This window comes from Bufo bufo, chromosome 1 (assembly GCF_905171765.1).
Source record: "Bufo bufo chromosome 1, aBufBuf1.1, whole genome shotgun sequence".
Taxonomy (NCBI): Eukaryota; Metazoa; Chordata; class Amphibia; order Anura; family Bufonidae; genus Bufo; species Bufo bufo.
Window position 1 is genome coordinate 532,302,145 of NC_053389.1, and position 21,243 is coordinate 532,323,387.

General features: G+C 45.9%; 1 protein-coding gene across 1 annotated transcript in view; it reads left to right on the forward strand.

Annotated features, from left to right (window-relative positions):
* MAPK12 (mitogen-activated protein kinase 12) overlaps positions 1-21,014 on the forward strand; it is a 95,723-nt gene extending 74,709 nt beyond the window's left edge. Inside the window, exons 8-12 of the mRNA XM_040411996.1 lie at positions 14,377-14,448; positions 16,898-16,977; positions 18,185-18,263; positions 19,338-19,511; positions 20,545-21,014. Coding sequence (XP_040267930.1) covers positions 14,377-14,448; positions 16,898-16,977; positions 18,185-18,263; positions 19,338-19,511; positions 20,545-20,612 — 473 coding nt within the window. The 3' untranslated portion in view covers positions 20,613-21,014. The remainder of the gene's footprint in view (positions 1-14,376; positions 14,449-16,897; positions 16,978-18,184; positions 18,264-19,337; positions 19,512-20,544) is intronic.
* Positions 21,015-21,243: the final 229 nt, after the last annotated feature.

A 21,243-nucleotide genomic window follows, 5' to 3' on the forward strand; every position in this document is an offset into this window, starting at 1 on the left:
TAAGCGTTTTAAACCAGTTTCAGACACTTCGACTTGTCTGACAACAGGCCATGGATAAGGCTACTTTTGAGGTACAGCTCTCCAGCATAGAATGCCAGGAATCGGACAGACAAAAACTGTTGCGTGCAGCGGTTTTTCTTTGGCCAGATCTCCAGCAGACCCAATTATAGTCAGAAGGGTCGGCAGGCATTCTGGTAGCATCCGGCAATGCCTGAATCGGGAGAACTCTGGCAGGCTGTTCTCTTATGGGACAGTCTGCTGGAGAGCTGTGCTGTAAATGTGAAAGTCCCTTTGTGGGACTAGAAAATGGTTAAAAGAAAAGTTAAATTAACTTTTAATAAATAAAAAATCTCCAAGTAAAAAAAAAGTGTTTTCTTTCGGGGGAAAAAATAAGTTTTTCAATGGGAAAATTGAAAAAATGAAATCCCCACTACATTTTTGGTATTGCCGCGTCCATAACGACTTCCACCATACAATTAAATATGGATAGTGTCCTTGTTGCTGAACAGGATGATCACAAGGATTATTCTATATGCTTTCTGCATCTGTATGCCCATTCCACAAAAAGAAAGAATCTGTCTCCAAAATACAGACGCATTGAAGTCAATGGGTCCACAAAAAAAAGTTTTTTTATTGGCATCACATAGATTGTATCCATATTTTACAGATGCACTTTTTGTGGACTGCAAAATGGACACAGTAGTGTGCATGAGGCTTTATCCGGGTGGACAAAAGCTGGCTGTCTGGTGCCACCTATTGGATGGCTACCTTATAGGTCAACCATTTCAAACAGGCTTTGGAACAGTGACTTGGGATATAAGCAAGAATAGGAATCTTTCTCCTAAGAAAAAGGCACTTATTTGCAGACAGCTGTTTCAGGGGGTTTCTCCCACATCTGTGCAGTGTAATGTTTCCCCAGTCCAATAATTTGAATTGGAACTGTGTGATGTTTCTTTTCTCATGTGGTGGTGCTGCCAGGTACCTCACCTCCACACACTCCATCCGATTGCTGTAGGACACCCTGTGAGTAGCTTACCTTTGTGGACCCCTTTAAAGCGCAAAAAAGAAAAATATTGTCCAACCCCTTTTTTTTATATTATATTCTGTATTCTGGCATTTGGACTTCTTTTTTTTCCTCATTTATTTACCATAAAAAAAAGTGCAAATGTAACCTACGGTAACAACTTCCCATGGAAATAGGAAGAAATGACCACAAGCAACAATGTTATATGAAGGAGGTTATGGAGGTGCAAAATACTAATGAATGTCCACTAACATGCTTATAGTCCATGGAGGGGTGATTAGTACTGTAACTGTACTCGTGTACAGCTTCTGGCCTCAGTCACTAATGTCTCTTCTATATTATACATACAGTTTTGCCTAAATCCTCCTTCTGGTATTTTATTTTAGTAGTTTGTGTCGCTTGAATAAGGCTGCGTTCACATCTGTGTTTCGGAGATCCGGATGCCTAATGAGGAGCAAAAGGCGGCTGTTGGCCTGGCAAAAAAAACAACGTACGCAATGTTTTTTGTTTGTCCGAAAACCGGCATTTATGCTGGATCACCACCGGACCTCAATGCAGTCACTGGGGATCCGGCGGTGAAGTAGAAGATCTGGCAGGCTGATCTGTGCCAGATCTCAGAAACGGATATGTGAACGAAGCCTTAGTAAAACTAGAGTCCAGAATTATTCTATTAAAAGTCGGATAAAAGTACTTCTTGTAACATTCAGTAAATATATAAAGCGTTTGGAATGTAAGACCTTGTAAACTACTAGTTAATTAGTCTATTGTGGGTAATTTTCTTTTGTACCATAGAAAAAAATGTGCGCTGCTCCTCTTATGACACAGCGTACTTCAGTCAACCCTCTGACACTACTAAACTCAGAAGCACATTAAATACCGGCAATTACGCTACCTTTGTCACAATTGTGTACTTCAGAGCAGAAGTTTGTACTGGGGAAATAATAATTGCTGTGTTGAATGATAATTAACATAAATCCCAGCGTGTTTGAGGAATAAAGACAATACAAGGGCATAGCGACAATGCATTACAGTCTTTGTTGCTGGATTTTAATAAGGTGGAAATATTATGTAAGTCAACAAAGCTCCATAAACTGTGGGACTGCAGTGACTATAGATATGGGTTGTGTTGAGATACGAAGGATGAAGTATGACTTGGGCTATTATATAACCTTGACACTATAAGCAGCAGGTGGCCTACCACTTAAAAAGCAATCTTCCCGTATGTAATAGGAGTTGCCACATAAATATGCGTCAGAGTGAGGTTTCTGGTTTCCTGCAGTGAACTGTACAATGTCTATTGCTGCAGTAACCGTGTTCTGTGCACTCTGCACAACCCCAGCAGCAGGTACATTATTGCCTCCATTATACGGAGAAACACAATACCGCCGTTATTTGGGAACAAGCATACAAACACTTCTAATTTCCCTCCCACAAGAAGAGGTTTTATTACATTGAAATGCAGTAAAACACTGCTTTTATCTTCCGCACTGAAATGAAACCCATGAAGCCAGAGCCCCTTGTTGCGCAGGTTAAAACCAGCAGGCGCGCAATACAATAGTAAATGCTGTCGAGCTGATTAAATACTATTACAGATGTAAAGTTTATGGCTACAAATGTTGTTCTAAGAGTTTGAAAGCAAATGCCTCTCTTATAAAGGTTTAGCTCAGGGCTGGCCAACCTGTGGCTCTCCAGCTGTTGTAAAACTACATTTCCCACTATGCCCTGCTGATGGCTGTAAGCAGTCTAGGCATGCTGGGAGTTGTAGTTTTGCAACAGCTGTAGAGCCACAGGTTGGCCAGCCCTGGTTTAGCTCATTCAGTCCATTTGGAAAGCCTTAAACTCCCTGTAACTGTGTTTAGTACTAACTGATAGTTGTATGTGCGCCACATTGCCGAGCAATAAGCAAACGCCTAATTCATGTACAACTCTGAGACCTAGTGGGCCCCATCTCATGTAATATGACAGCATGACCACTACCAGTACCACTAACTAGTAGCGGTATTGCGCCCTGCAGCTGGCGGGAGCTGTAAGGAGGAGAAGCTGGCTCCCGGGTAGTTGCTGTACCTGGGAGAGTAGGGCGAGCGGTGCGCTGTGCCGAGAACACCAGCGATCATGGCAGCAGTGGAGCTTCAGAAGAGTGGAAGTGGTGGACAACTACAGCCTGGACATCCAGTGCAGTACAAAGTGACAGCGCAGCGCATAATGTATTGATGTGTGTGATGTATGTAGTGTAGTGAATGCACAGCAGGATATTATAGTAAAGTTTTAAAGTACACTTTATTGGACTGGACTTGGCTATAATTGTCTGCCTGTTAGATCAGTCATGGTTCCCCCACATATATCCCCACCTCTTAGGCCCCATTCATGCCACCACTATTTACGTCTGTTATTCTGCTCTTACATGAGGAGAACAACGAAAATAATGGGAAGTGCTGGGTTTTTGTCGTATGTTTAAAAAAAAAAAAAGTCTATGTTAACAGATGCCTCAGACAGATGCCATACTGTAGTATGTCACCATAGAGTTTCATTAAATATATATATATTTTTTAATAATGGAACTCGATGGTGACTGGTGCCACAGTATGGGGGGACGGGACGGGACACAGAACCGTGGGTATATCTGCTGCTGCCACTAGGAGGCGACACTAGGCTAAATAGTGTTAGCTCCTCCTGCCGGCTATATCCCCTCCAGCCTGGAGAGAGCATATCAGTTTTTAGCTTGGTGTCGTAGGTGGCAGGGTCAATTCTGCTTTTTTATTTGCTTTTTCTTTCTTTTTTCTCTACAAGGGGAACAGGGTCGCCTAGCCTCCCAGTTCCCCAGGGAGCCTGGCCAGAGCCGGCCGCGATTACTAATTTAGGCCCCTGCTTCGAGGGCCTACTAGGCCACAGTTATCCAGGGTATTTTCTCTGCTCCAGTTATCCAGTGTATTTTCTCTGCTCCAGACAAACCACTAAGGCCTTTCCCTTACATGACTATTTTTTGGTAGTCATTGCCAAGGCATGGGACCCTCCAGATCGTTGATTTACCGCGTCCAAGTGCCTCGATCTGCTTTATCAGCCTTTTTCAGAGGCTTTGGTAGCAAAATGGTCCTCCCCTCCTAAGGTGGACCCTCCGTTCGCGCGTCTTGCCAAGCATACCGCCATCCCAGTGGCCAATGCCACGTCCCTTCAGGACCTGGTGGTTTCGCGCCTGAAGTCCTTTTCTAAGTCCGCTTTTGCGGCGTGTGGCTCTGCACTTTGTCCCATTTTTGCCTCTGCTTGGGTGGCTAAGGAGGTCTTTGAATGGGCCCTTTGCCTGCATCAGAACATCACGGCGGAAATTCCCCCAGCGGACCTCTAGTCATTGGCCCTGCATATCTCTCAGGCTGGAAAGTACCTTTGTGAGGCTTCTTTGGGCGCGCTTGTTGCCCGTTCCTCTGCTCTCACAGTCGCCTTGCGGCGCTAGTTTGGCTTAAAGTACGGGCGGCGGACTCCTCGTCGAAACGCTCCCTTACGGGCCTTCCCGTTTCTGCCTCTTGACTGTTCGGTGCCCGATTGGATGAGATTATCTACGAGGCCACAGGCGGTAAAAGTACTCTCCTCCCACAAAGCAAGTCCAAGCACCCGTTTCGCTCAAAGCCCTCAAATTTCCGGTTCCATTCCTTTTGCCGCTGCTCCAGCACACGCCCGGCAGCAGGGGAACCTCCCAGGGCCTCCACACAAGAGCAGAAGAAAAAACAATCCTTTGGGCCTCAACCGGCCTGGCGCCTGCAGTCAGTCTGCCAACAGACAGTCTTCCGCATTTCAGGAGGTTTGGCCGTCCCACATTTCCGACGTGTGGGTCATCCTAGGACAAGTTGCCGGGATCTTTGAACCATACCATCGTCCTTCCCCCGCAGGTGCGGTCAGCCCTCAGGTGGTGGCTCTCGGCTCCAGCCTTGGTCTCCGTCAAATCTTTTCTCCTGGTCTCATGGACAGTCATCACACTGATGCCAGCCTCCACGGATGGGGCGGAGTCTTCCCGCCTTGGAATCCAGACTACCCATCAAAATCCTGGAACTTCGGGCCATCCATTTGTTCCTGCTTCATTGGACTCCCCTCCTGAGGGGCCTGCCGGTCGGACAACGCCACAGCGGTGGCCTACATAAATCAGGTGGGAACCCGCAGTTAGGCGGTGAAGGAGTCGTCGGCCAAGATTCTACAGTGGGCGGAGGAACATGTACCAGCCCCGTCGGCAGTCTACATTCCAGGAGTGGAGAATTGGACGGCGGACTTCTCAGTCTGGAGACCGTGGACCCGGGCGAGTGGTCTTTGCACCCGGAGGTGTTCAACTCAATCTGTCTCCGTTGAGGCCGTCCAGAGGTGTATTTGATGGCACCCAGACTCAATCACAAGCTACCTGTCTTCATCTCTCGGACAAGAGACCCCTGGGCAAGTGCAGTGGACGCACTGGTGGCCCCATGGGACAGTTTCTCTCTCCTGTACATCTTCCCTCCTCTTCCTCTCCTACCCCGGGTCCTTCGCAGAATCAAGAGGGAGGGCATCCAGACGAATCTCATTGCCCCGGATTGGCCCCGGTGCGCCTGGTACACCGATCTCATCCTTCTTCTGCTCAGGTACGATCTTCTCTCTGAGGGACCCGTCTTCCACCAGCATTTGAAATCGCTATGTTTGAAGGCGTGGCTATTGAGACCGCTATTCTGAAGCGGCGGGGGTTCTCAGACGAAGTCATCCGCACATGATTAAGGCTAGGAAGCCAGCATAGTCCAAAATTTATCATAGGACTTGGAAATCTTTCCTTCGCTTTTGTGCGGACCGCAGCCTCCCTCTGCTCCGTTTCTCCCTTCCCACAATTCTCTCCTTCTTGCAAACGGGTCTTGATTTGGGTCTCTGTCTTAGTTCCCTTAAAGGGCAAGTGCCAGTGCTGTCAATCTTTTTCCAGTGGACTCTGGTACAAAAGGCCCCGGTTAAGATCTTTCTCCAAGGGGTGGCTCACACCGTCCCTCCTTATCGCTCCCCTTTACCCTCTTTGGACTTAAACCTTGTGCTCGGTGCCCTCCAATCGTCTCCCTTTGAGCATCTCGACGTGGTTTCACTCAGTCTTCTTTCCTGGAAAGTGGCCTTCCTTGTGGCGATCACCTCTATCAGACGTGTTTCGGAACTGGCCGCGCTTTACTGTAGGGAGCCCTTTTTTTTATTCTGCACCAAGATAAGGCGGTTCTGTGCCCTCCTTTCTGCCGAAGGTAGTCTCTGCCTTCCATGTCAATGAAGACATTGTTCTCTCCTCCTTCTGTCTCTCGCCTCCACATCCTCTGCAATGGGCTCTCCACCAGCTAGACGTGGTTCGTGCCCTGCGGATTTACTTACCTGCTTCGGGATCGTTTCGCCATACTGACTCTCTGTTCGTTATTCCTTGCAAGGGTCTGGCAGCCTCCAAGGTGAAGATTGCCAGGCGGATTTGCTTGGCTATTGCCGAGGCGTATAGCTACCGGGGCAAGGCACCGCCCCTCCCTATTACTGCTCACTCGACCAGGGCGGTGGGCTCTTCTTGGGCTTGCTTCCGCTTTGCAGCTGTGTAAGGCAGCAACCTGGTCTTCCTTGCACACGTTCACAAAGTTCTACCAGGTGCATACCTTTGCATTGGTGGACGCTGCTCTGGGTCGCAAAGTCTTGCGGGCTGCGGTGTCTTAGGCTCCCGCGACTGTGACTTCCATGGGCGTGTTGTTTCTCTCCCCCCCCCCCCCCCCCCCTCCTGTGGACTGCTTTGGAATGTCCCACGGTCCTGTGTCTCCAAATGATACGTATGAGAAAACAAGATTTTTCTGGACTCTCCTGTAAAATCTCTTTCTCGCTGAGTTCATTGGGGGACACAGCTCCCACCCATTGTTTCTTCTCTAATTTTGCCACAGGTGAAGGCGGTTGGTTGGCTGGTAGGGTCCTCAGTTCTGGGTTCGGACCGCTGGTTATTGTTCTGTTTTTTTCATTTTTGTTTTCTTTCACTCCTACTGCTTGTGCACAAACTGATATGCTGCTCTCTCCAGGCTGGAGGTAGTATAGCCAGCAGGAGAAGCTAACCCTTTTTAGCCTAGTGTCTCCTCCTAGTGGCAGCAGCAGCTATACCTACGGTCCTGTGTCTTCCCCCCCCCCCCACCCCCCTTCCCCCATACTGTGGCATCCGTCATTCAGCGAGAGAGATTTTACAGGAGAGTCCACAAAACTTTTTTTTTTATTTTTTTTTACCAGAAGCAAAAGTCCTGCATGCAAGGCTTTTTTGTCCGATCTTTTTGACAGAATCTGCAACAGAGGCTCCAAATGCAGCCTCCAACGCAGATATGTAGTGTAGGCCTATGTATCTGAATTATTGCAACTTTTGCACTCCCTCTTGGCTAAAAATACTCCTCAAAAATGGTAAGAGGAGTTTTTTACTCTTCGAGAAAAAAATGTAGTGCGACCTCTGACCATCATACTGTGACTGTACAGGGGTAGGTGCCAGTTCTACACATATTCTGCAGACTGTGTAAGTGATTGTTACATTAAAATCCAGTGACTTACTGTCTGTGTTCTCCAATGGGAATCTTTCATTTTCCCCATCTTTTCCATCTGGCCCAGACCACCACAACTTGTAACTGCATATTTTGTAATGGAAACATTTTTGACTCCTCAGCTTTCCAGTGTATACCGTGCCTTTCCCAAACTTACACAAGCCGCCCAGCCTACTGACTCCTCAATTCTGTGCACAAATAACCTGCACTCTAAAAGTCTTTGCAAAAAAAAAAAAAACACACCAAAGAAACACCAACATTTCAGTCCCTCTATGGAACCATTCTCAAGTCTTTGGAATGGTTCAGTTGCGGTACAGAAGCATTAGTGTTTATTGGCTAAATCAGGGATGCCCAACATGTGGCCCTACAGCTGTTGTAAAACTACAACTCCTACCATGCCCTGCTGTAGGCTGTCCGGGCATGCTGGGAGTTGTAGTTTTGCAGCAGGTTGGGCATCCGTGGGCTAAATAAATGCCTCCACCGGCCCCCCTGCACTCCCACTAGCTATACCTTTGGTACAACTGAGTGCTGGGCAACAAATTACTGGAATTATTTTCAAGTGAAGATCACCGTACATGAAAATGCAGAAGTATCACGCCTTTATTATTTTTTATTATACTAGGTAAATGTAGTACAGCAATGTACTCAAAGTACTAAGTATTCCAGAATTTTATACAGCCCATATATTTATACATGCGTACTATGTCCAGTGTGAAAACCATCAAAAAGGTGGCTACTAGAGTTAAGCGAACACCTGGATGTTCGGGTTCGAGAAGTTCGGCCGAACTTCCCGGAAATGTTCGGGTTCGGGATCCGAACTTCGTCCCGAACCCGAACCCCATTGAACTTTTGGGCACTAAAAAGGCTGTAAAACAGCCCAGGAAAGAGCTAGAGGGCTGCAAAAGGCAGCAACATGTAGGTAAATCCCCTGCAAACAAATGTGGATAGGGAAATGAATTAAAATTAAAAAAATAAAAATGAACCAATATCAATTGGACAGAGGTCCCATAGCAGAGAATCTGGCTTCACGTCAGCAGAGAATCAGTCTCTTCATGCCATAGCAAAGAATCTGGCTTCATGTCAGCGCAGAATCAGTCTTCATGTCATAGCAGAGAATCAGGCTTCACGTCACCCACCACTGGAACAGGCCACTGTCACATATTTAGGCCCCGGCACCCAGACAGAGGAGAGAGGTCCCGTAACAGAGAATCTGGCCTTATGTCAGCGCAGAATCAGTCTTCATGTCATAGCAGAGAATCGGGCTTCACGTCAGCCACCACTGGAACAGGCCACTGTCACACATTTAGGCCCAGGCACCCAGGCAGAGGAGAGCGGTCCCGTAACAGAGAATCTGGCCTTATGTCAGCGCAGAATCTGTCTTCATGTCATAGCAGAGAATCAGGCTTCACGTCACCCACCACTGGAACAGGCCACTGTCACACATTTAGGCCCCGGCACCCAGACAGAGGAGAGGTTCATTCAACTTTGGGTTGCCCCGCAATATAATGGTAAAATGAAATTAAAAATAGTATTGAATGAGGAAGTGCCCTGGAGTAGAATAATATATTGTTAAGGGGAGGTAGTTAATATCTAATCTGCACAAGGGATGGACAGGTCCTGTGGGATCCATGCCTGGTTCATTTTTATGAACGTCAGCTTGTCCACATTGGCTGTAGACAGGCGGCTGCGTTTGTCTGTAATGACGCCCCCTGCCGTGCTGAATACACGTTCAGACAAAACGCTGGCCGCCGGGCAGGCCAGCACCTCCAAGGCATAAAAGGCTAGCTCTGGCCACGTGGACAATTTGGAGACCCAGAAGTTGAATGGGGCCGAACCATCAGTCAGTACGTGGAGGGGTGTGCACAGGTACTGTTCCACCATGTTAGTGAAATGTTGCCTCCTGCTAACACGTTCCGTATCAGGTGGTGGTGCACTTAGCTGTGGCGTGTTGACAAAACTTTTCCACATCTCTGCCATGCTAACCCTGCCCTCAGAGGAGCTGGGCGTGACACAGCTGCGTTGGCGACCTCTTGCTCCTCCTCTGCCTTCGCCTTGGGCTTCCACTGGTTCCCCTGTGACATTTGGGAATGCTCTCAGTAGCGCGTCTACCATCGTGCGCTTGTACTCGCGCATCTTCCTATCACGCTCCAGTGTAGGAAGTAAGGTGGGCACATTGTCTTTGTACCGGGGATCCAGCAGGGTGGCAACCCAGTAGTCCGCACACGTTAAAATGTGGGCAACTCTGCTGTCGTTGCGCAGGCACTGCAGCATGTAGTCGCTCATGTGTGCCAGGCTGCCCAGAGGTAAGGACAAGCTGTCCTCTGTGAGAGGCGTATCGTCATTGTCCTGTGTTTCCCCCCAGCCACGCACCAGTGATGGGCCCGAGCTGCTTTGGGTGCCACCCCGCTGTGAACATGCTTCATCCTCATCCTCCTCCACCTCCTCCTCATCCTCGTCCTCCAGTAGTGGGCCCTGTCTGGCCACATTTGTACCTGGCCTCTGGTGTTGCAAAAAACCTCCCTCTGAGTCACTTCGAAGCGACTGTCCTGAAAGTGCTAAAAATGACCCCTCTTCCTCCTCTTCCTCCTGGGCCACCTCCTCTTCCATCATCGCCCTAAGTGTTTTCTCAAGGAGACATAGAAGTGGTATTGTAACGCTGATAACGGCGTCATCGCCACTGGCCATGTTGGTGGAGTACTCGAAACAGCGCAATAGGGCACACAGGTCTCGCATGGAGGCCCAGTCATTGGTGGTGAAGTGGGTCTGATCCGCAGTGCGACTGACCCGTGCGTGCTGCAGCTGAAACTCCACTATGGCCTGCTGCTGCTCGCACAGTCTGTCCAGCATATGCAAGGTGGAGTTCCACCTGGTGGGCACGTCTCATATGAGGCGGTGAGCGGGAAGGCCGAAGTTACGCTGTAGCGCAGACAGGCGAGCAGTGGCAGGGTGTGAACGCCGGAAGCGCGAACAGACGGCCCGCACTTTATGCAGCAGCTCTGACATGTCGGGGTAGTTGCGAATGAACTTCTGCACCACCAAATTCAGCACATGCGCCAGGCAAGGGATGTGCGTCAAACCGGCTAGTCCCAGAGCTGCAACGAGATTTCGCCCATTATCGCACACCACCAGGCCGGGCTTGAGGCTCACCGGCAGCAACCACTCGTCGGTCTGTTGTTCTATACCCCGCCACAACTCCTGTGCGGTGTGGGGCCTGTCCCCCAAACATATGAGTTTCAGAATGGCCTGCTGACGTTTACCCCGTGCTGTGCTGAAGTTGGTGGTGTAGGTGTGTGGCTGACTGGATGAGCAGGTGGAAGAAGAGGAGGAGGAAGCTGAGTAGGAGGAGGAGGAGACAGGAGGCAAAGAATGTTGCCCTGCGATCCTTGGCGGCGGAAGGACGTGCGCCAAATAGCTCTCCGCCTGGGGCCCAGCCGCCACTACATTTACCCAGTGTGCAGTTAGGGAGATATAGCGTCCCTGGCCGTGCTTACTGGTCCACGTATCTGTGCTTAGGTGGACCTTGCCACAGATGGCGTTGCACAGTGCACACTTGATTTTATCGGACACTTGTTTGTGCAGGGAAGGCACGGCTCTCTTGGAGAAGTAGTGGCGGCTGGGAACAACATACTGTGGGACAGCAAGTGACATGAGCTGTTTGAAGCTGTGTGTGTCCACCAGCCTAAATGACAGCATTTCATAGGCCAGTAGTTTAGAAATGCTGGCATTCAGGGCCAGGGATCGAGGGTGGCTAGGTGAGAATTTACGCTTTCTCTCAAATGTTTGTGAGATGGAGAGCTGAACGCTGCCGTGTGACATGGTTGGTGACGCAGGTGGTGGTGTTGGTGGTACATCCCATGTTTGCTGGGCGGCAGGTGCCAACGTTCCTCCAGAGGCGGAGGAAGAGGCCGAGGCGGCGGCGGCAGCAGCAGAAGAGGCCGAGGCGGCAGCAGCAGAAGAGGTAGCAGGGGGAGCCTGAGTGACTTCCTTGTTTTTAAGGTGTTTACTCCACAGCAGTTCATGCTTTGCATGCAGGTGCCTGGTCATGCAGGTTGTGCTAAGGTTCAGAACGTTAATGCCTCGCTTCAGGCTCTGATGGCACAGCGTGCAAACCACTCTGGTCTTGTCGTCAGCACATTGTTTGAAGAAGTGCCATGCCAGGGAACTCCTTGAAGCTGCCTTTGGGGTGCTCGGTCCCAGATGGCGGCGGACAGTAGCAGGCGGAGTCTCTTGGCGGCGGGTGTTCTGATTTTGCCCACTGCTCCCTCTTTTGCTACGCTGTTGGCTCGGTCTCACCACTGCCTCTTCCTCCGAACTGTGAAAGTCAGTGGCATGACCTTCATTCCATGTGGGGTCTAGGACCTCATCGTCCCCTGCATCGTCTTCCACCCAGTCTTGATCCCTGACCTCCTGTTCAGTCTGCACACTGCAGAAAGACGCAGCAGTTGGCACCTGTGTTTCGTCATCATCAGAGACGTGCTGAGGTGGTATTCCCATGTCCTCATCATCAGGAAAAATAAGTGGTTGTGCGTTAGTGCATTCTATCTCTTCCACCCCTGGGGAAGGGCTAGGTGGATGCCCTTGGGAAACCCTGGCAGCAGAGTCTTCAAACAGCATAAGAGACTGCTGCATAACTTGAGGCTCAGACAGTTTCCCTCAAATGCATGGGGGTGATGTGACAGACCGATGGGCTTGGTTTGCATGCGCCATCTGTGCGCTTTCTGCAGAAGACTGGGTGGGAGATAATGTGAACGTGCTGGATCCACTGTCGGCCACCCAATTGACTAATGCCTGTACCTGCTAAGGCCTTACCATCCTTAGAACGGCATTGGGCCCCACCAAATATCGCTGTAAATTCTGCTGGCTACTGGGACCTGAGGTAGTTGGTTCACTAGGACGTGTGGCTGTGGCAGAACGGCCACGTCCTCTCCCAGCACCAGAGGGTCCACTAACACCACCACGACCATGTCCGCGTCCCTTTATTAGATGTTTTCCTCATTGTTCCCGTTCACCACAATTTTGAGAATGGCAAATTTGGGAATGCTTTTTCAACCCAGAACAAAAAGTCTGCTTTTACGGTCACTACAAATAACTTGACCAGCTAAAACACTGCAGATTTGGTTGAATAGAGATGTGAGACCTGTTTTTTTTTTTTGCGCTGTGTGACATTAATAGGTTTAATCACAGAATGACCCTTCTATCAGCACGCTAGCGTGTGTCTTAGGTTTTTCTGAATGACACTAGCAATAACTTCAATGTAAGATTTTCTTTTTGGGATAGATTTCAAGTAGGCCTGAAATACCACAAACTAGTTATTTTCAGAATGGCAAATTTGGGAATGCTTTTTCAACCCAGAACAAAAAGTCTGCTTTGACGGTCACTACAAATAACTTGACCAGCTAAAACTGTGCAGATTTGGTTGAATAGAAATGTCAGGTCTATTTTTTAGGCGCTGGGTGACAGGCTCAACTTGCCCCTGATGTAATATATGGCCAAAAAATAACCACACTGTTGATGGTTAAATGCACTTGGGTGACACAGGCTCAGCCTGCACCAGATGTAGTATATGGCCAAAAAATAATCAGACTGTTGATGGTTAAATGCACTTGGGTGAAACAGGCTCAGCCTGCAGCTGATGTAGTATATGGCCAAAAAATAACCAGACTGTTGATGGTTAAATGCACTTCGGTGACACAGGCTCAGCCTGCAGCTGATGTAGGATATAGCACAAAATAACCACACTATCGATGGTTAAATACACTTGGTGATAGCTCGTGCTGGCGCACCACAAGTCACAAAATGGCCGCCGATCACCCCAGAAAAAAAGTGATCTAAAAACGCTCTGGGCAGCCTCAAAAAAGTGAGCAAGTCAATAATAGCACTTCAATGATCCACAGCTGCAGATCGATCACAGAATGAAGTCTTTTGGAGGAGTTAATCACTGCCTAATCTCGCCCTAACGTCGCAGCTGCAACCTCTCCCTATGCTTGAATCAGCAGAGTGACGTGCAGCGCTACGTGACCCAAGCTTATATAGAGGCTTGGTCACATGCTGCACTGGCCAATCCCAGCCATGCCAATAGTAGGCAAGGCTGTGATGGCCTCTTGGGGCAAGTAGTATGACGCTTGTTGATTGGCTGCTTTGCAGCCTTTCAAAAAGCGCCAAGAAAGCGCTGAACACCGAACCCGGACTTTTACGAAAATGTTCGGGTCCGTGTCACAGACACCCCAAAATTCGGTACGAACCCGAACTATACAGTTCGGGTTCGCTCATCCCTAGTGGCTACTAATGGATCGGTTATTATGTCTGTAGTCCTTCATGGTCACAAGAGTGTGCCACTCAGAATGGGCTTCGGATTCATTTGGCTTATTAACCCTTTTATAAAGGGGTTGTCCGCTTTTCCTATGTATCATAGGAATTGATAATGACCTGTCCTCGAGATAGGTCATCAATATAAGATTGTGGGGGCCCAGCTTCCGGCACCCCTGCTGATCAGCGGTATGAAGAGAATGCAGAATTCACTATTGACCTGCTTGTGAGCAGGTGTATTTGCAGCTGTGCCTTCTCATTCACTTCGGTGGGACGGCTACTACCTGGCATGAATACCCTGGTAGTAGCACTTTTTTCAGTTTGCTGGCTGTTTAACCATTGTTGAGTAAAAGTAGTGATTCACTTTAGACACCTGTTATACAGAATTGCACTTTATTGTGTAAATGTAATTGATCTATTTGAGAAGTTTTGAAAATCGCAGTTTTTTTTTTGTTTACTAACAATAAAATGTATTTTACTGATGTGGTTCTGGACTATGGAGCTAAATATTTCATTTTGTTTCAGTGGACATCTGGTCTGTTGGCTGTATCATGGCAGAGATGTACACTGGGCGCCCACTTTTCAAGGGTAATGACCGTATCCTTTTTCTACAGAGAATAAATCCTTATTCCACCATCAGGTAATCTATTGATCATTGTTTGGGATCATTTTGGCTTCCAAAATGGAATCTCTTGCTCCTTCTTGTCACCTGGGGAAACTAGAAAAACATTTGTGTATGAATTTTGGCAGTACACAGCTGCCACTAGAGGGAGCAAATGGCATTTAAATTTATATGGCTCCCACTGACATGTGACAGTAATCAAGTATAGTAAATAGTAGATCCACAATATGTAGTCTTTTTCTACTTCTGAGGTAAGAAGGGAACTTATCCGATGGAGTCTGTCAGCAGTTTTGACAGCCATGGGCAGCTTGTTTAAACATACATTTACAGATCCTTTTATTAGCAGGAGCACTGTGAAAAAAACCTTTTTATTCCAGCATATGCCCTGGACACTGTCCCTCACTCTGGAGTGGTCTCTCCACTAAGGCCTTGTTCACACATCAGTTATTTACATCCGTTATTGTGAGCCAAAACCAGGTGCAGGTCAAAAATGCAGAACAGTTGCAGATCTTTTCATTATACCTTATCAATGTGTAGCCTCCACTCCTGGCTGTGAGCAAATAACTGATAACTTGCAAAAATGGTCAGCACCTGACTTCCAGTTAGTCGGCATGGGGAAGGAGTCACTCCAATGGAAATGTAGCCAAAAATCCCAGCAGATGCTCTGTCTTCAAAACATCTTTCTTTATTACATCAATGCAGATACATATTGAGGATGCGTATCATGAGCTGATGAAGGCTGGACGGGCCGATACGCATCCTCAATATGTATTTGCATTGATGTAATAAAGAGATGTTTTGAAGACCAAGAGCGTCCGCTGGGATTTTTTTGCTACGTGATCAAATGACGGACATGTGAACAAGTCCTAAGCTGCACAACTCCTCCCCTCCGCTCTTGGTGCCTGCTGGCAGTGTGTGTGTGGGAGGCAAAGAGATTTCAAATTGAGCGACCGCTTCCAGGGCAATTGCGAGAGCGTCTCTTGCTGGAATAAAGTTCTTTTTCACAATGCTTCTGCCAGTAAAAGCATGCATGAATGAATATTTAACCAGCTGTCCACAGCCCTACCTAGCACTGTCAGCAGTTCCGTGTCAAAACTGCTGACTCCCTTTAAATTGATGCAGCTATTTACAATGATGGGTGTGGCGACAAGTCTTAATAAGGAATTTATTTTGCATCCCCAAACATGGGTAAAGATAAATTATATAGTGATGTAGATATTTGATTTTATAGTTGAATTTTGGTTACATGAGAATAAGCCAATCAGGTGAAAGTACCTAGATTATAGATTTGTACAATACTGAAATAGTTTTCAGCCCACTAAACTCATCATTACTAATATATCAGTAAGGAGTAGATGAGACTTCATATTTCTAACACATGGAGTGACAAGCCTGCTCAGTAGAAATAAATGGGGGCAGTTATCATTTTTGGTCTATCTCGATTTGGTTAAAAGTCTGTCATTGGTTTTCGTTCATGTGCCAAATTTATGATTTGAGGCACGGCAATGGTCATTTTTGCGCAGGTAAAAAGGTGGTTTATGACGCAAATTGATGTTGTGTGCGCTACGGCTGGGGGAGGCTGACGTGGCGATTCAACATTTTTATTAAATGTTCCCCTACAAATCTATTATACCTTATTGAAACCTGCATCGCAGGCTCCAGGCTGAAGAGCTGGAGAGACAAAACCTGTCATCAAGAGGTTGGTGCACATTACTGTACCAGCTCTCTACTTAGTGCAAGCACTAAAGACGATATATAATATGCCCACATGATTGCGCAGGATGTGGCGTTTTTGAGTGTGCCATTAGCAGCCTATGGTGTACACAGCTGGAAACTGCCCGTGTACTACTTAATTGACTAAGTTAGAGTGTATGTTGCTTTTAAACAAGGCAAAGAACTTGCTCTTTGGAAAGATCATTAAAAAAAAATCTCTTGCAGCTAAAAATAAATGTACTTTCCCTTTTTTTTGCAAGTTCTTCCGCATCACTTAGGGAATCAATGTTCTTGTAAGAGAAGCTGTAATTAGTATTTACATATTATGTGCCGCATGCAGAAAAGAAGCAAATCCTTGCCTGTGGTGGAATGCCACAGTAGAGACTACATTTGGGACTTTGCCGTATTAAAGGATAAAATATCTGTATAAGTTGACACTGAAATACTTATTCTTTCTCTAAAATATGTCTGGCATTTCCCATCATGCCTGGGGCTTGCTTTATAGGTTACTGATCTTACAAGATCGCTTATCTGTCTGTTTATGGCCATTGCTTTTAATCCTTTATTTTCTATATTTTTTTTTCCCCCCTGGGTTTATGCTTAATTTTTTAAGTCTGATATGGGATATGAAGCATTTCACAGTGCTGTGACCATAGACGTGTAATAGAGAAACTATTTTTGAAGCGTTATGACTTTAAAGACATACTTTAGATCTGGATCAGCTGACTGAAATCATGAAAATTACAGGGACACCAACTCAGGATTTTGTGCAGAAACTTCAAAGCCCTGATGTAAGTAAATCCTTGTATAAAGTGTCACACATCACACCTGTATTGCTAGTTATCAATGCACTTTCTAGGTTATAGAATGGCCATGGCCCTGACAACTGTTGAAAGATGTTAAAGGGGTTGTCTCACTAGGATATGTCCCCATTGTCTGATAGGTGTGGGACCCACATCTATCTTTAGAAAGAACAGAGCCCGCAAAGTGAATGGAGGGTGCACTGTGTATGCGTGGCTGCCATCCATTCATTCCTATGGGAACATCAAAAATAGCCGGTTGGCGTGCTCAGCTATTTTCAGCAGTCCACTGAAATGAATGGGAAGTGCACTGTGCAAGAGCGGCCACCACTCCATTCACTTCTATGGGACTGACGGAAATAGCTGAGCCAGTGCTATTTCCACCGTACGAGCTCGGCCACTGCTCTATTCACTTCTATAGGACTGATGGAAATAGCCGAGACTGCGGCTATTTTCGGCATTCTCCTAGGAATGATTGGAGGGCAGGTGCCCCCTCATTCACTTTGCAAGCTCCACCTCAGGGACCCGCACCTATCGGACATTGGGGGCATATCGTAATCATATCCCCCCAATGCCTGAGGTGAGACAACCCCTTTAATAACCATTATGACTTAAAGTGCATCTGTTGGCTGATCAACCCTATTAAACCAGGCATATTGTCTGGTAGAGTTGATCATGTTGAGTAAAACGGTACCTTACTTATGTCTCTAGGTAGCAGCATTCCAAAGATAAGAGCACCAAAGGGCCGGCCAGACGGCTTGGAGCATTGCTATCCTAACTCCCATCTCTTTTGTGCCGTTCCTCTTCCCCTGTGATTGACAGGTCTAGACATCTTATCTAGCCCTGTATTCTTGCGCCTGACCTGAGTCAGCTTGGGGTCTAGGTGGTTGAGCAGTGTATCTGATGGTGCTTATCAGCATAATGTCGAGTCACTCAGCTGACTTGGCACTTGCACAGTTGATCTGATGAGCTCTTGAAATGGCATCAGATACATTGTGCAACTGTCCAGTCACTGAGCTGGCTCTGCCGAGTGCACTTAGCTGCTGATTTGCATATGGATTACAAGCAAAATGAAGCAATGTATCATCGCAGTCGGCTGAGCTAGCCCTTTAAGCCTTTGTGTCTAGTTTAACTGTGTATGTCCTGGTGACTTATTCACTTTTAAAATCATAAATATAATTTTTTTATGTGTTTATAGGCAAAAAACTATATCAAGAGTCTCCCAAAAGTGCAAAAGAAAGACTTTGGATTATTGCTGCGATATGCAAACCCTCTAGGTAATGTTAGATTGAGGTTAATTTAATATAGGTCATGGCAAATGCAAGTAATCCATACTTTGGTTTCCAGAAACTGCTGTTTCTGACAATCAACAATTTTTTTTTCACAGGAATAATTTACAGTGTATTTATTATAATTATTGTCATTAAGTAGATTTATTTAGTCATACAGAGGGGTACATGGGCATTGTGAAACAGAAATAGACGTCGGTCAATGAAAATCATATGATTCTCCCTTTTTCTCTTCCAGTCTGTAGTCCAAAGGGAGTGAAAAGTTTCTTAGTGGTTCACAAGCTCTGTACCAATCAGCCAGACAAAGTAATAGATTAGGTCTGAAGCTTTTGCTTTTTTTTGTCCAGATTGTTTTTTTGGGGGGAAAGTGATACATTTTAGCCAATATAGAAAGCATTTATTACTCCATAAGGAAACAGTAAAGAGATACTTTTTTTTTTCCTGGCTCAAATTAATTCTGCGATATTTACTCCTTGGTATCTCCATGGTAAAATGAACTGTGTTCCTGTAAGGCCCCTTTCACACGAGCGAGAATTCCACGTGGGTGCAATGCGTGATGCGAATGCATTGCACCCACACGGAATCCGGACCCATTGATTTAAATGGGTCTGTGCACATGAGCGGTGGTTTTCACGCATCACTTTTGCGTTGCGTGAAAATCGCAGCATGTTCTATATTTTGCGATTTTTCACGCAGTGCTGGCCCCATAGAAGTGAATGGGGATGCGTGAAAATCGCATTGCATCCGCAAGCAAGTGATTGCTAAGAGATGTTTTGTAAACATTCAGTTTCTATCATGCGCGTGCAAAACGCAATAAATCGCATTGCACCCGTGCGATAAAAACTGAACGCGATCGCAAACAAAACTGAATGGCTTTGTTTACGAAATCGCACAGTTTTGACTGAATGCATCCGGACATGCTCGTCTGGAATGGGCCCAAGAAGAGTCCAGTCTATTGAACTGAACTGATAACAAGACTGTCGTCTTGATACAAGTCATGTTCTTTGTCTGTTAGATGTATGCCAGTCACAAAATATTCGAATTCACCTGTTTTCCCTGTAGCTGTCAGTCTCCTGGAAAAGATGCTGGTGCTGGATGCAGAAAAAAGAATAACGGCCACAGATGCTCTATGTCATCCTTACTTTGAGCAGTTCCATGATTCTGACGATGAGATGGAAGCAGATCCCTATGACGATTCATGTGATAATGTAGATCTCCCTGTTGATGAATGGAAGTGTAAGTGATGACCTTGTTTTTATTCAAATTCTAGTTTATTCATTTTAGCTTGCATTGTTCTTGGAATTAGTGAAAGTCTCTAAATGCCAAAAGAAATAAATTCTGGAGCGTCATAAAGGCATTGGTCTGTTGTGCAGTCTACCTTTACTTTACAAGTACTAAGTACAGCCTATCAATGACTAACCCCTTAATTCTAGTGCTGTAAAGTGCTTGGATTAAAACTCCTTCTACCCTCTAGCAGGATCAGGTCAGGTCCTGGCTGTCAGTGACAGTGGGGACCCAGAGGACATAAGTGCTGTTGGACCCAGCGGTGACATGATCGCTGGGGTGTCTCGAGGACTCGGTGTCCCCCAGAGTTCTTTTAATGGCCTCTTGGGGGACATATTGTGTGCCAAAAATTATTTTTTTACTTTTTAATTTTAAAATATACAAATAAAAAAATTAACATCCACGCCATCTAAAACTGTTGCCCTGTTCACGCAAAACTATACATATTATATATCAAAACGTTCAACAAAAAATAGGGAACCCATTGCAATAATTAGTGTCAGTTTGTATATTTAAAAAATAAGCTAAACATTACTTAACAAAAAAATATAATATGCAACTTCAAAAAGGGAAAAACATTCTTAAAAAAAAAAAAACATTAATAAAAAGTACTAAGTGCCACATAAAAAATATTTTGGTATTCCAACAAATAAAAGAAAAAAAGTTGTGAATGCTAAATCACGAAAAAGTGGCTCATTCAGGCCCGGTCATGAAAGGGTTAAAAACTAATTGACAATATTAAATATCAATTTTGCCTTTTTTTTATTCCTTCATAAAACTGCACATTTTTTTTTATATTTTTTAATACCAGTCTCTCCTTTAAATAGTGGATGTAGTTATCCTACCGCAGTACAGAGGATTTTAAAGTAGTAAACCTCAGGGATATCTTTGGTTCTAGATATATAATGGTGATGCAGAAGCCTAGATGAAATTCAGTGTACTGTTTTGAGGTGGGTTTGTGACCAATTACTTTTCCTCTCCTTAGGTCTTACTCACAAAGAAGTGACAACATTCCTTCCACCAGTGGCCGAGTCCAAGGAAACATCTGTATAGTTGGCTGTAAGGCTCCAAAAGAAAAATAGGATATAAATTATGAGACATGAACTCTGAAACTGGATAACTGGATATATATGCGTTTTCAGTCATCTGTGTCATTGTTTTCATTCCAGTTGGGGATATATAGTGCCTTTTTGTATTTCTTTTAAGTGGGGATTTTTGTCTTGCCTATTTGTCTGCAGAGTGTACTGTATCAACGAGAAGTATTGTGAATATACTGGTAGCATTGAGTCAACTCTGCGGGCCTCCTGTGTTTCTAAGCAAAGTGCTCTGTCTCTGTAGCAGTGAGATATTGCTGGTATACTGTACTTCCGTAGATGTAGATTTGGGCAAGCCCTGTCACATTCCAATACACTCTGCAGTATTATTATGAATAATAAACATTTTAATTAAAGTGCATGAATTTTGTCTACTGGACAGACTTTTCCTATTGGCAGAAGGAAGCATGCCCACGTGGTTAAAAATAAACACACAAACGTTTCCTGAAACTGCCATGTTGAGATAATCCCCGTTAGGCTGTCCTTTTTAAATAGATAATCAAAATGTGTTCAATTTCCCTCGTCCCACTTGACACACCCCGTGGAGCTTCCGTCTTTCACTGTGCTCCGCGCTACACACATGGCAGCAG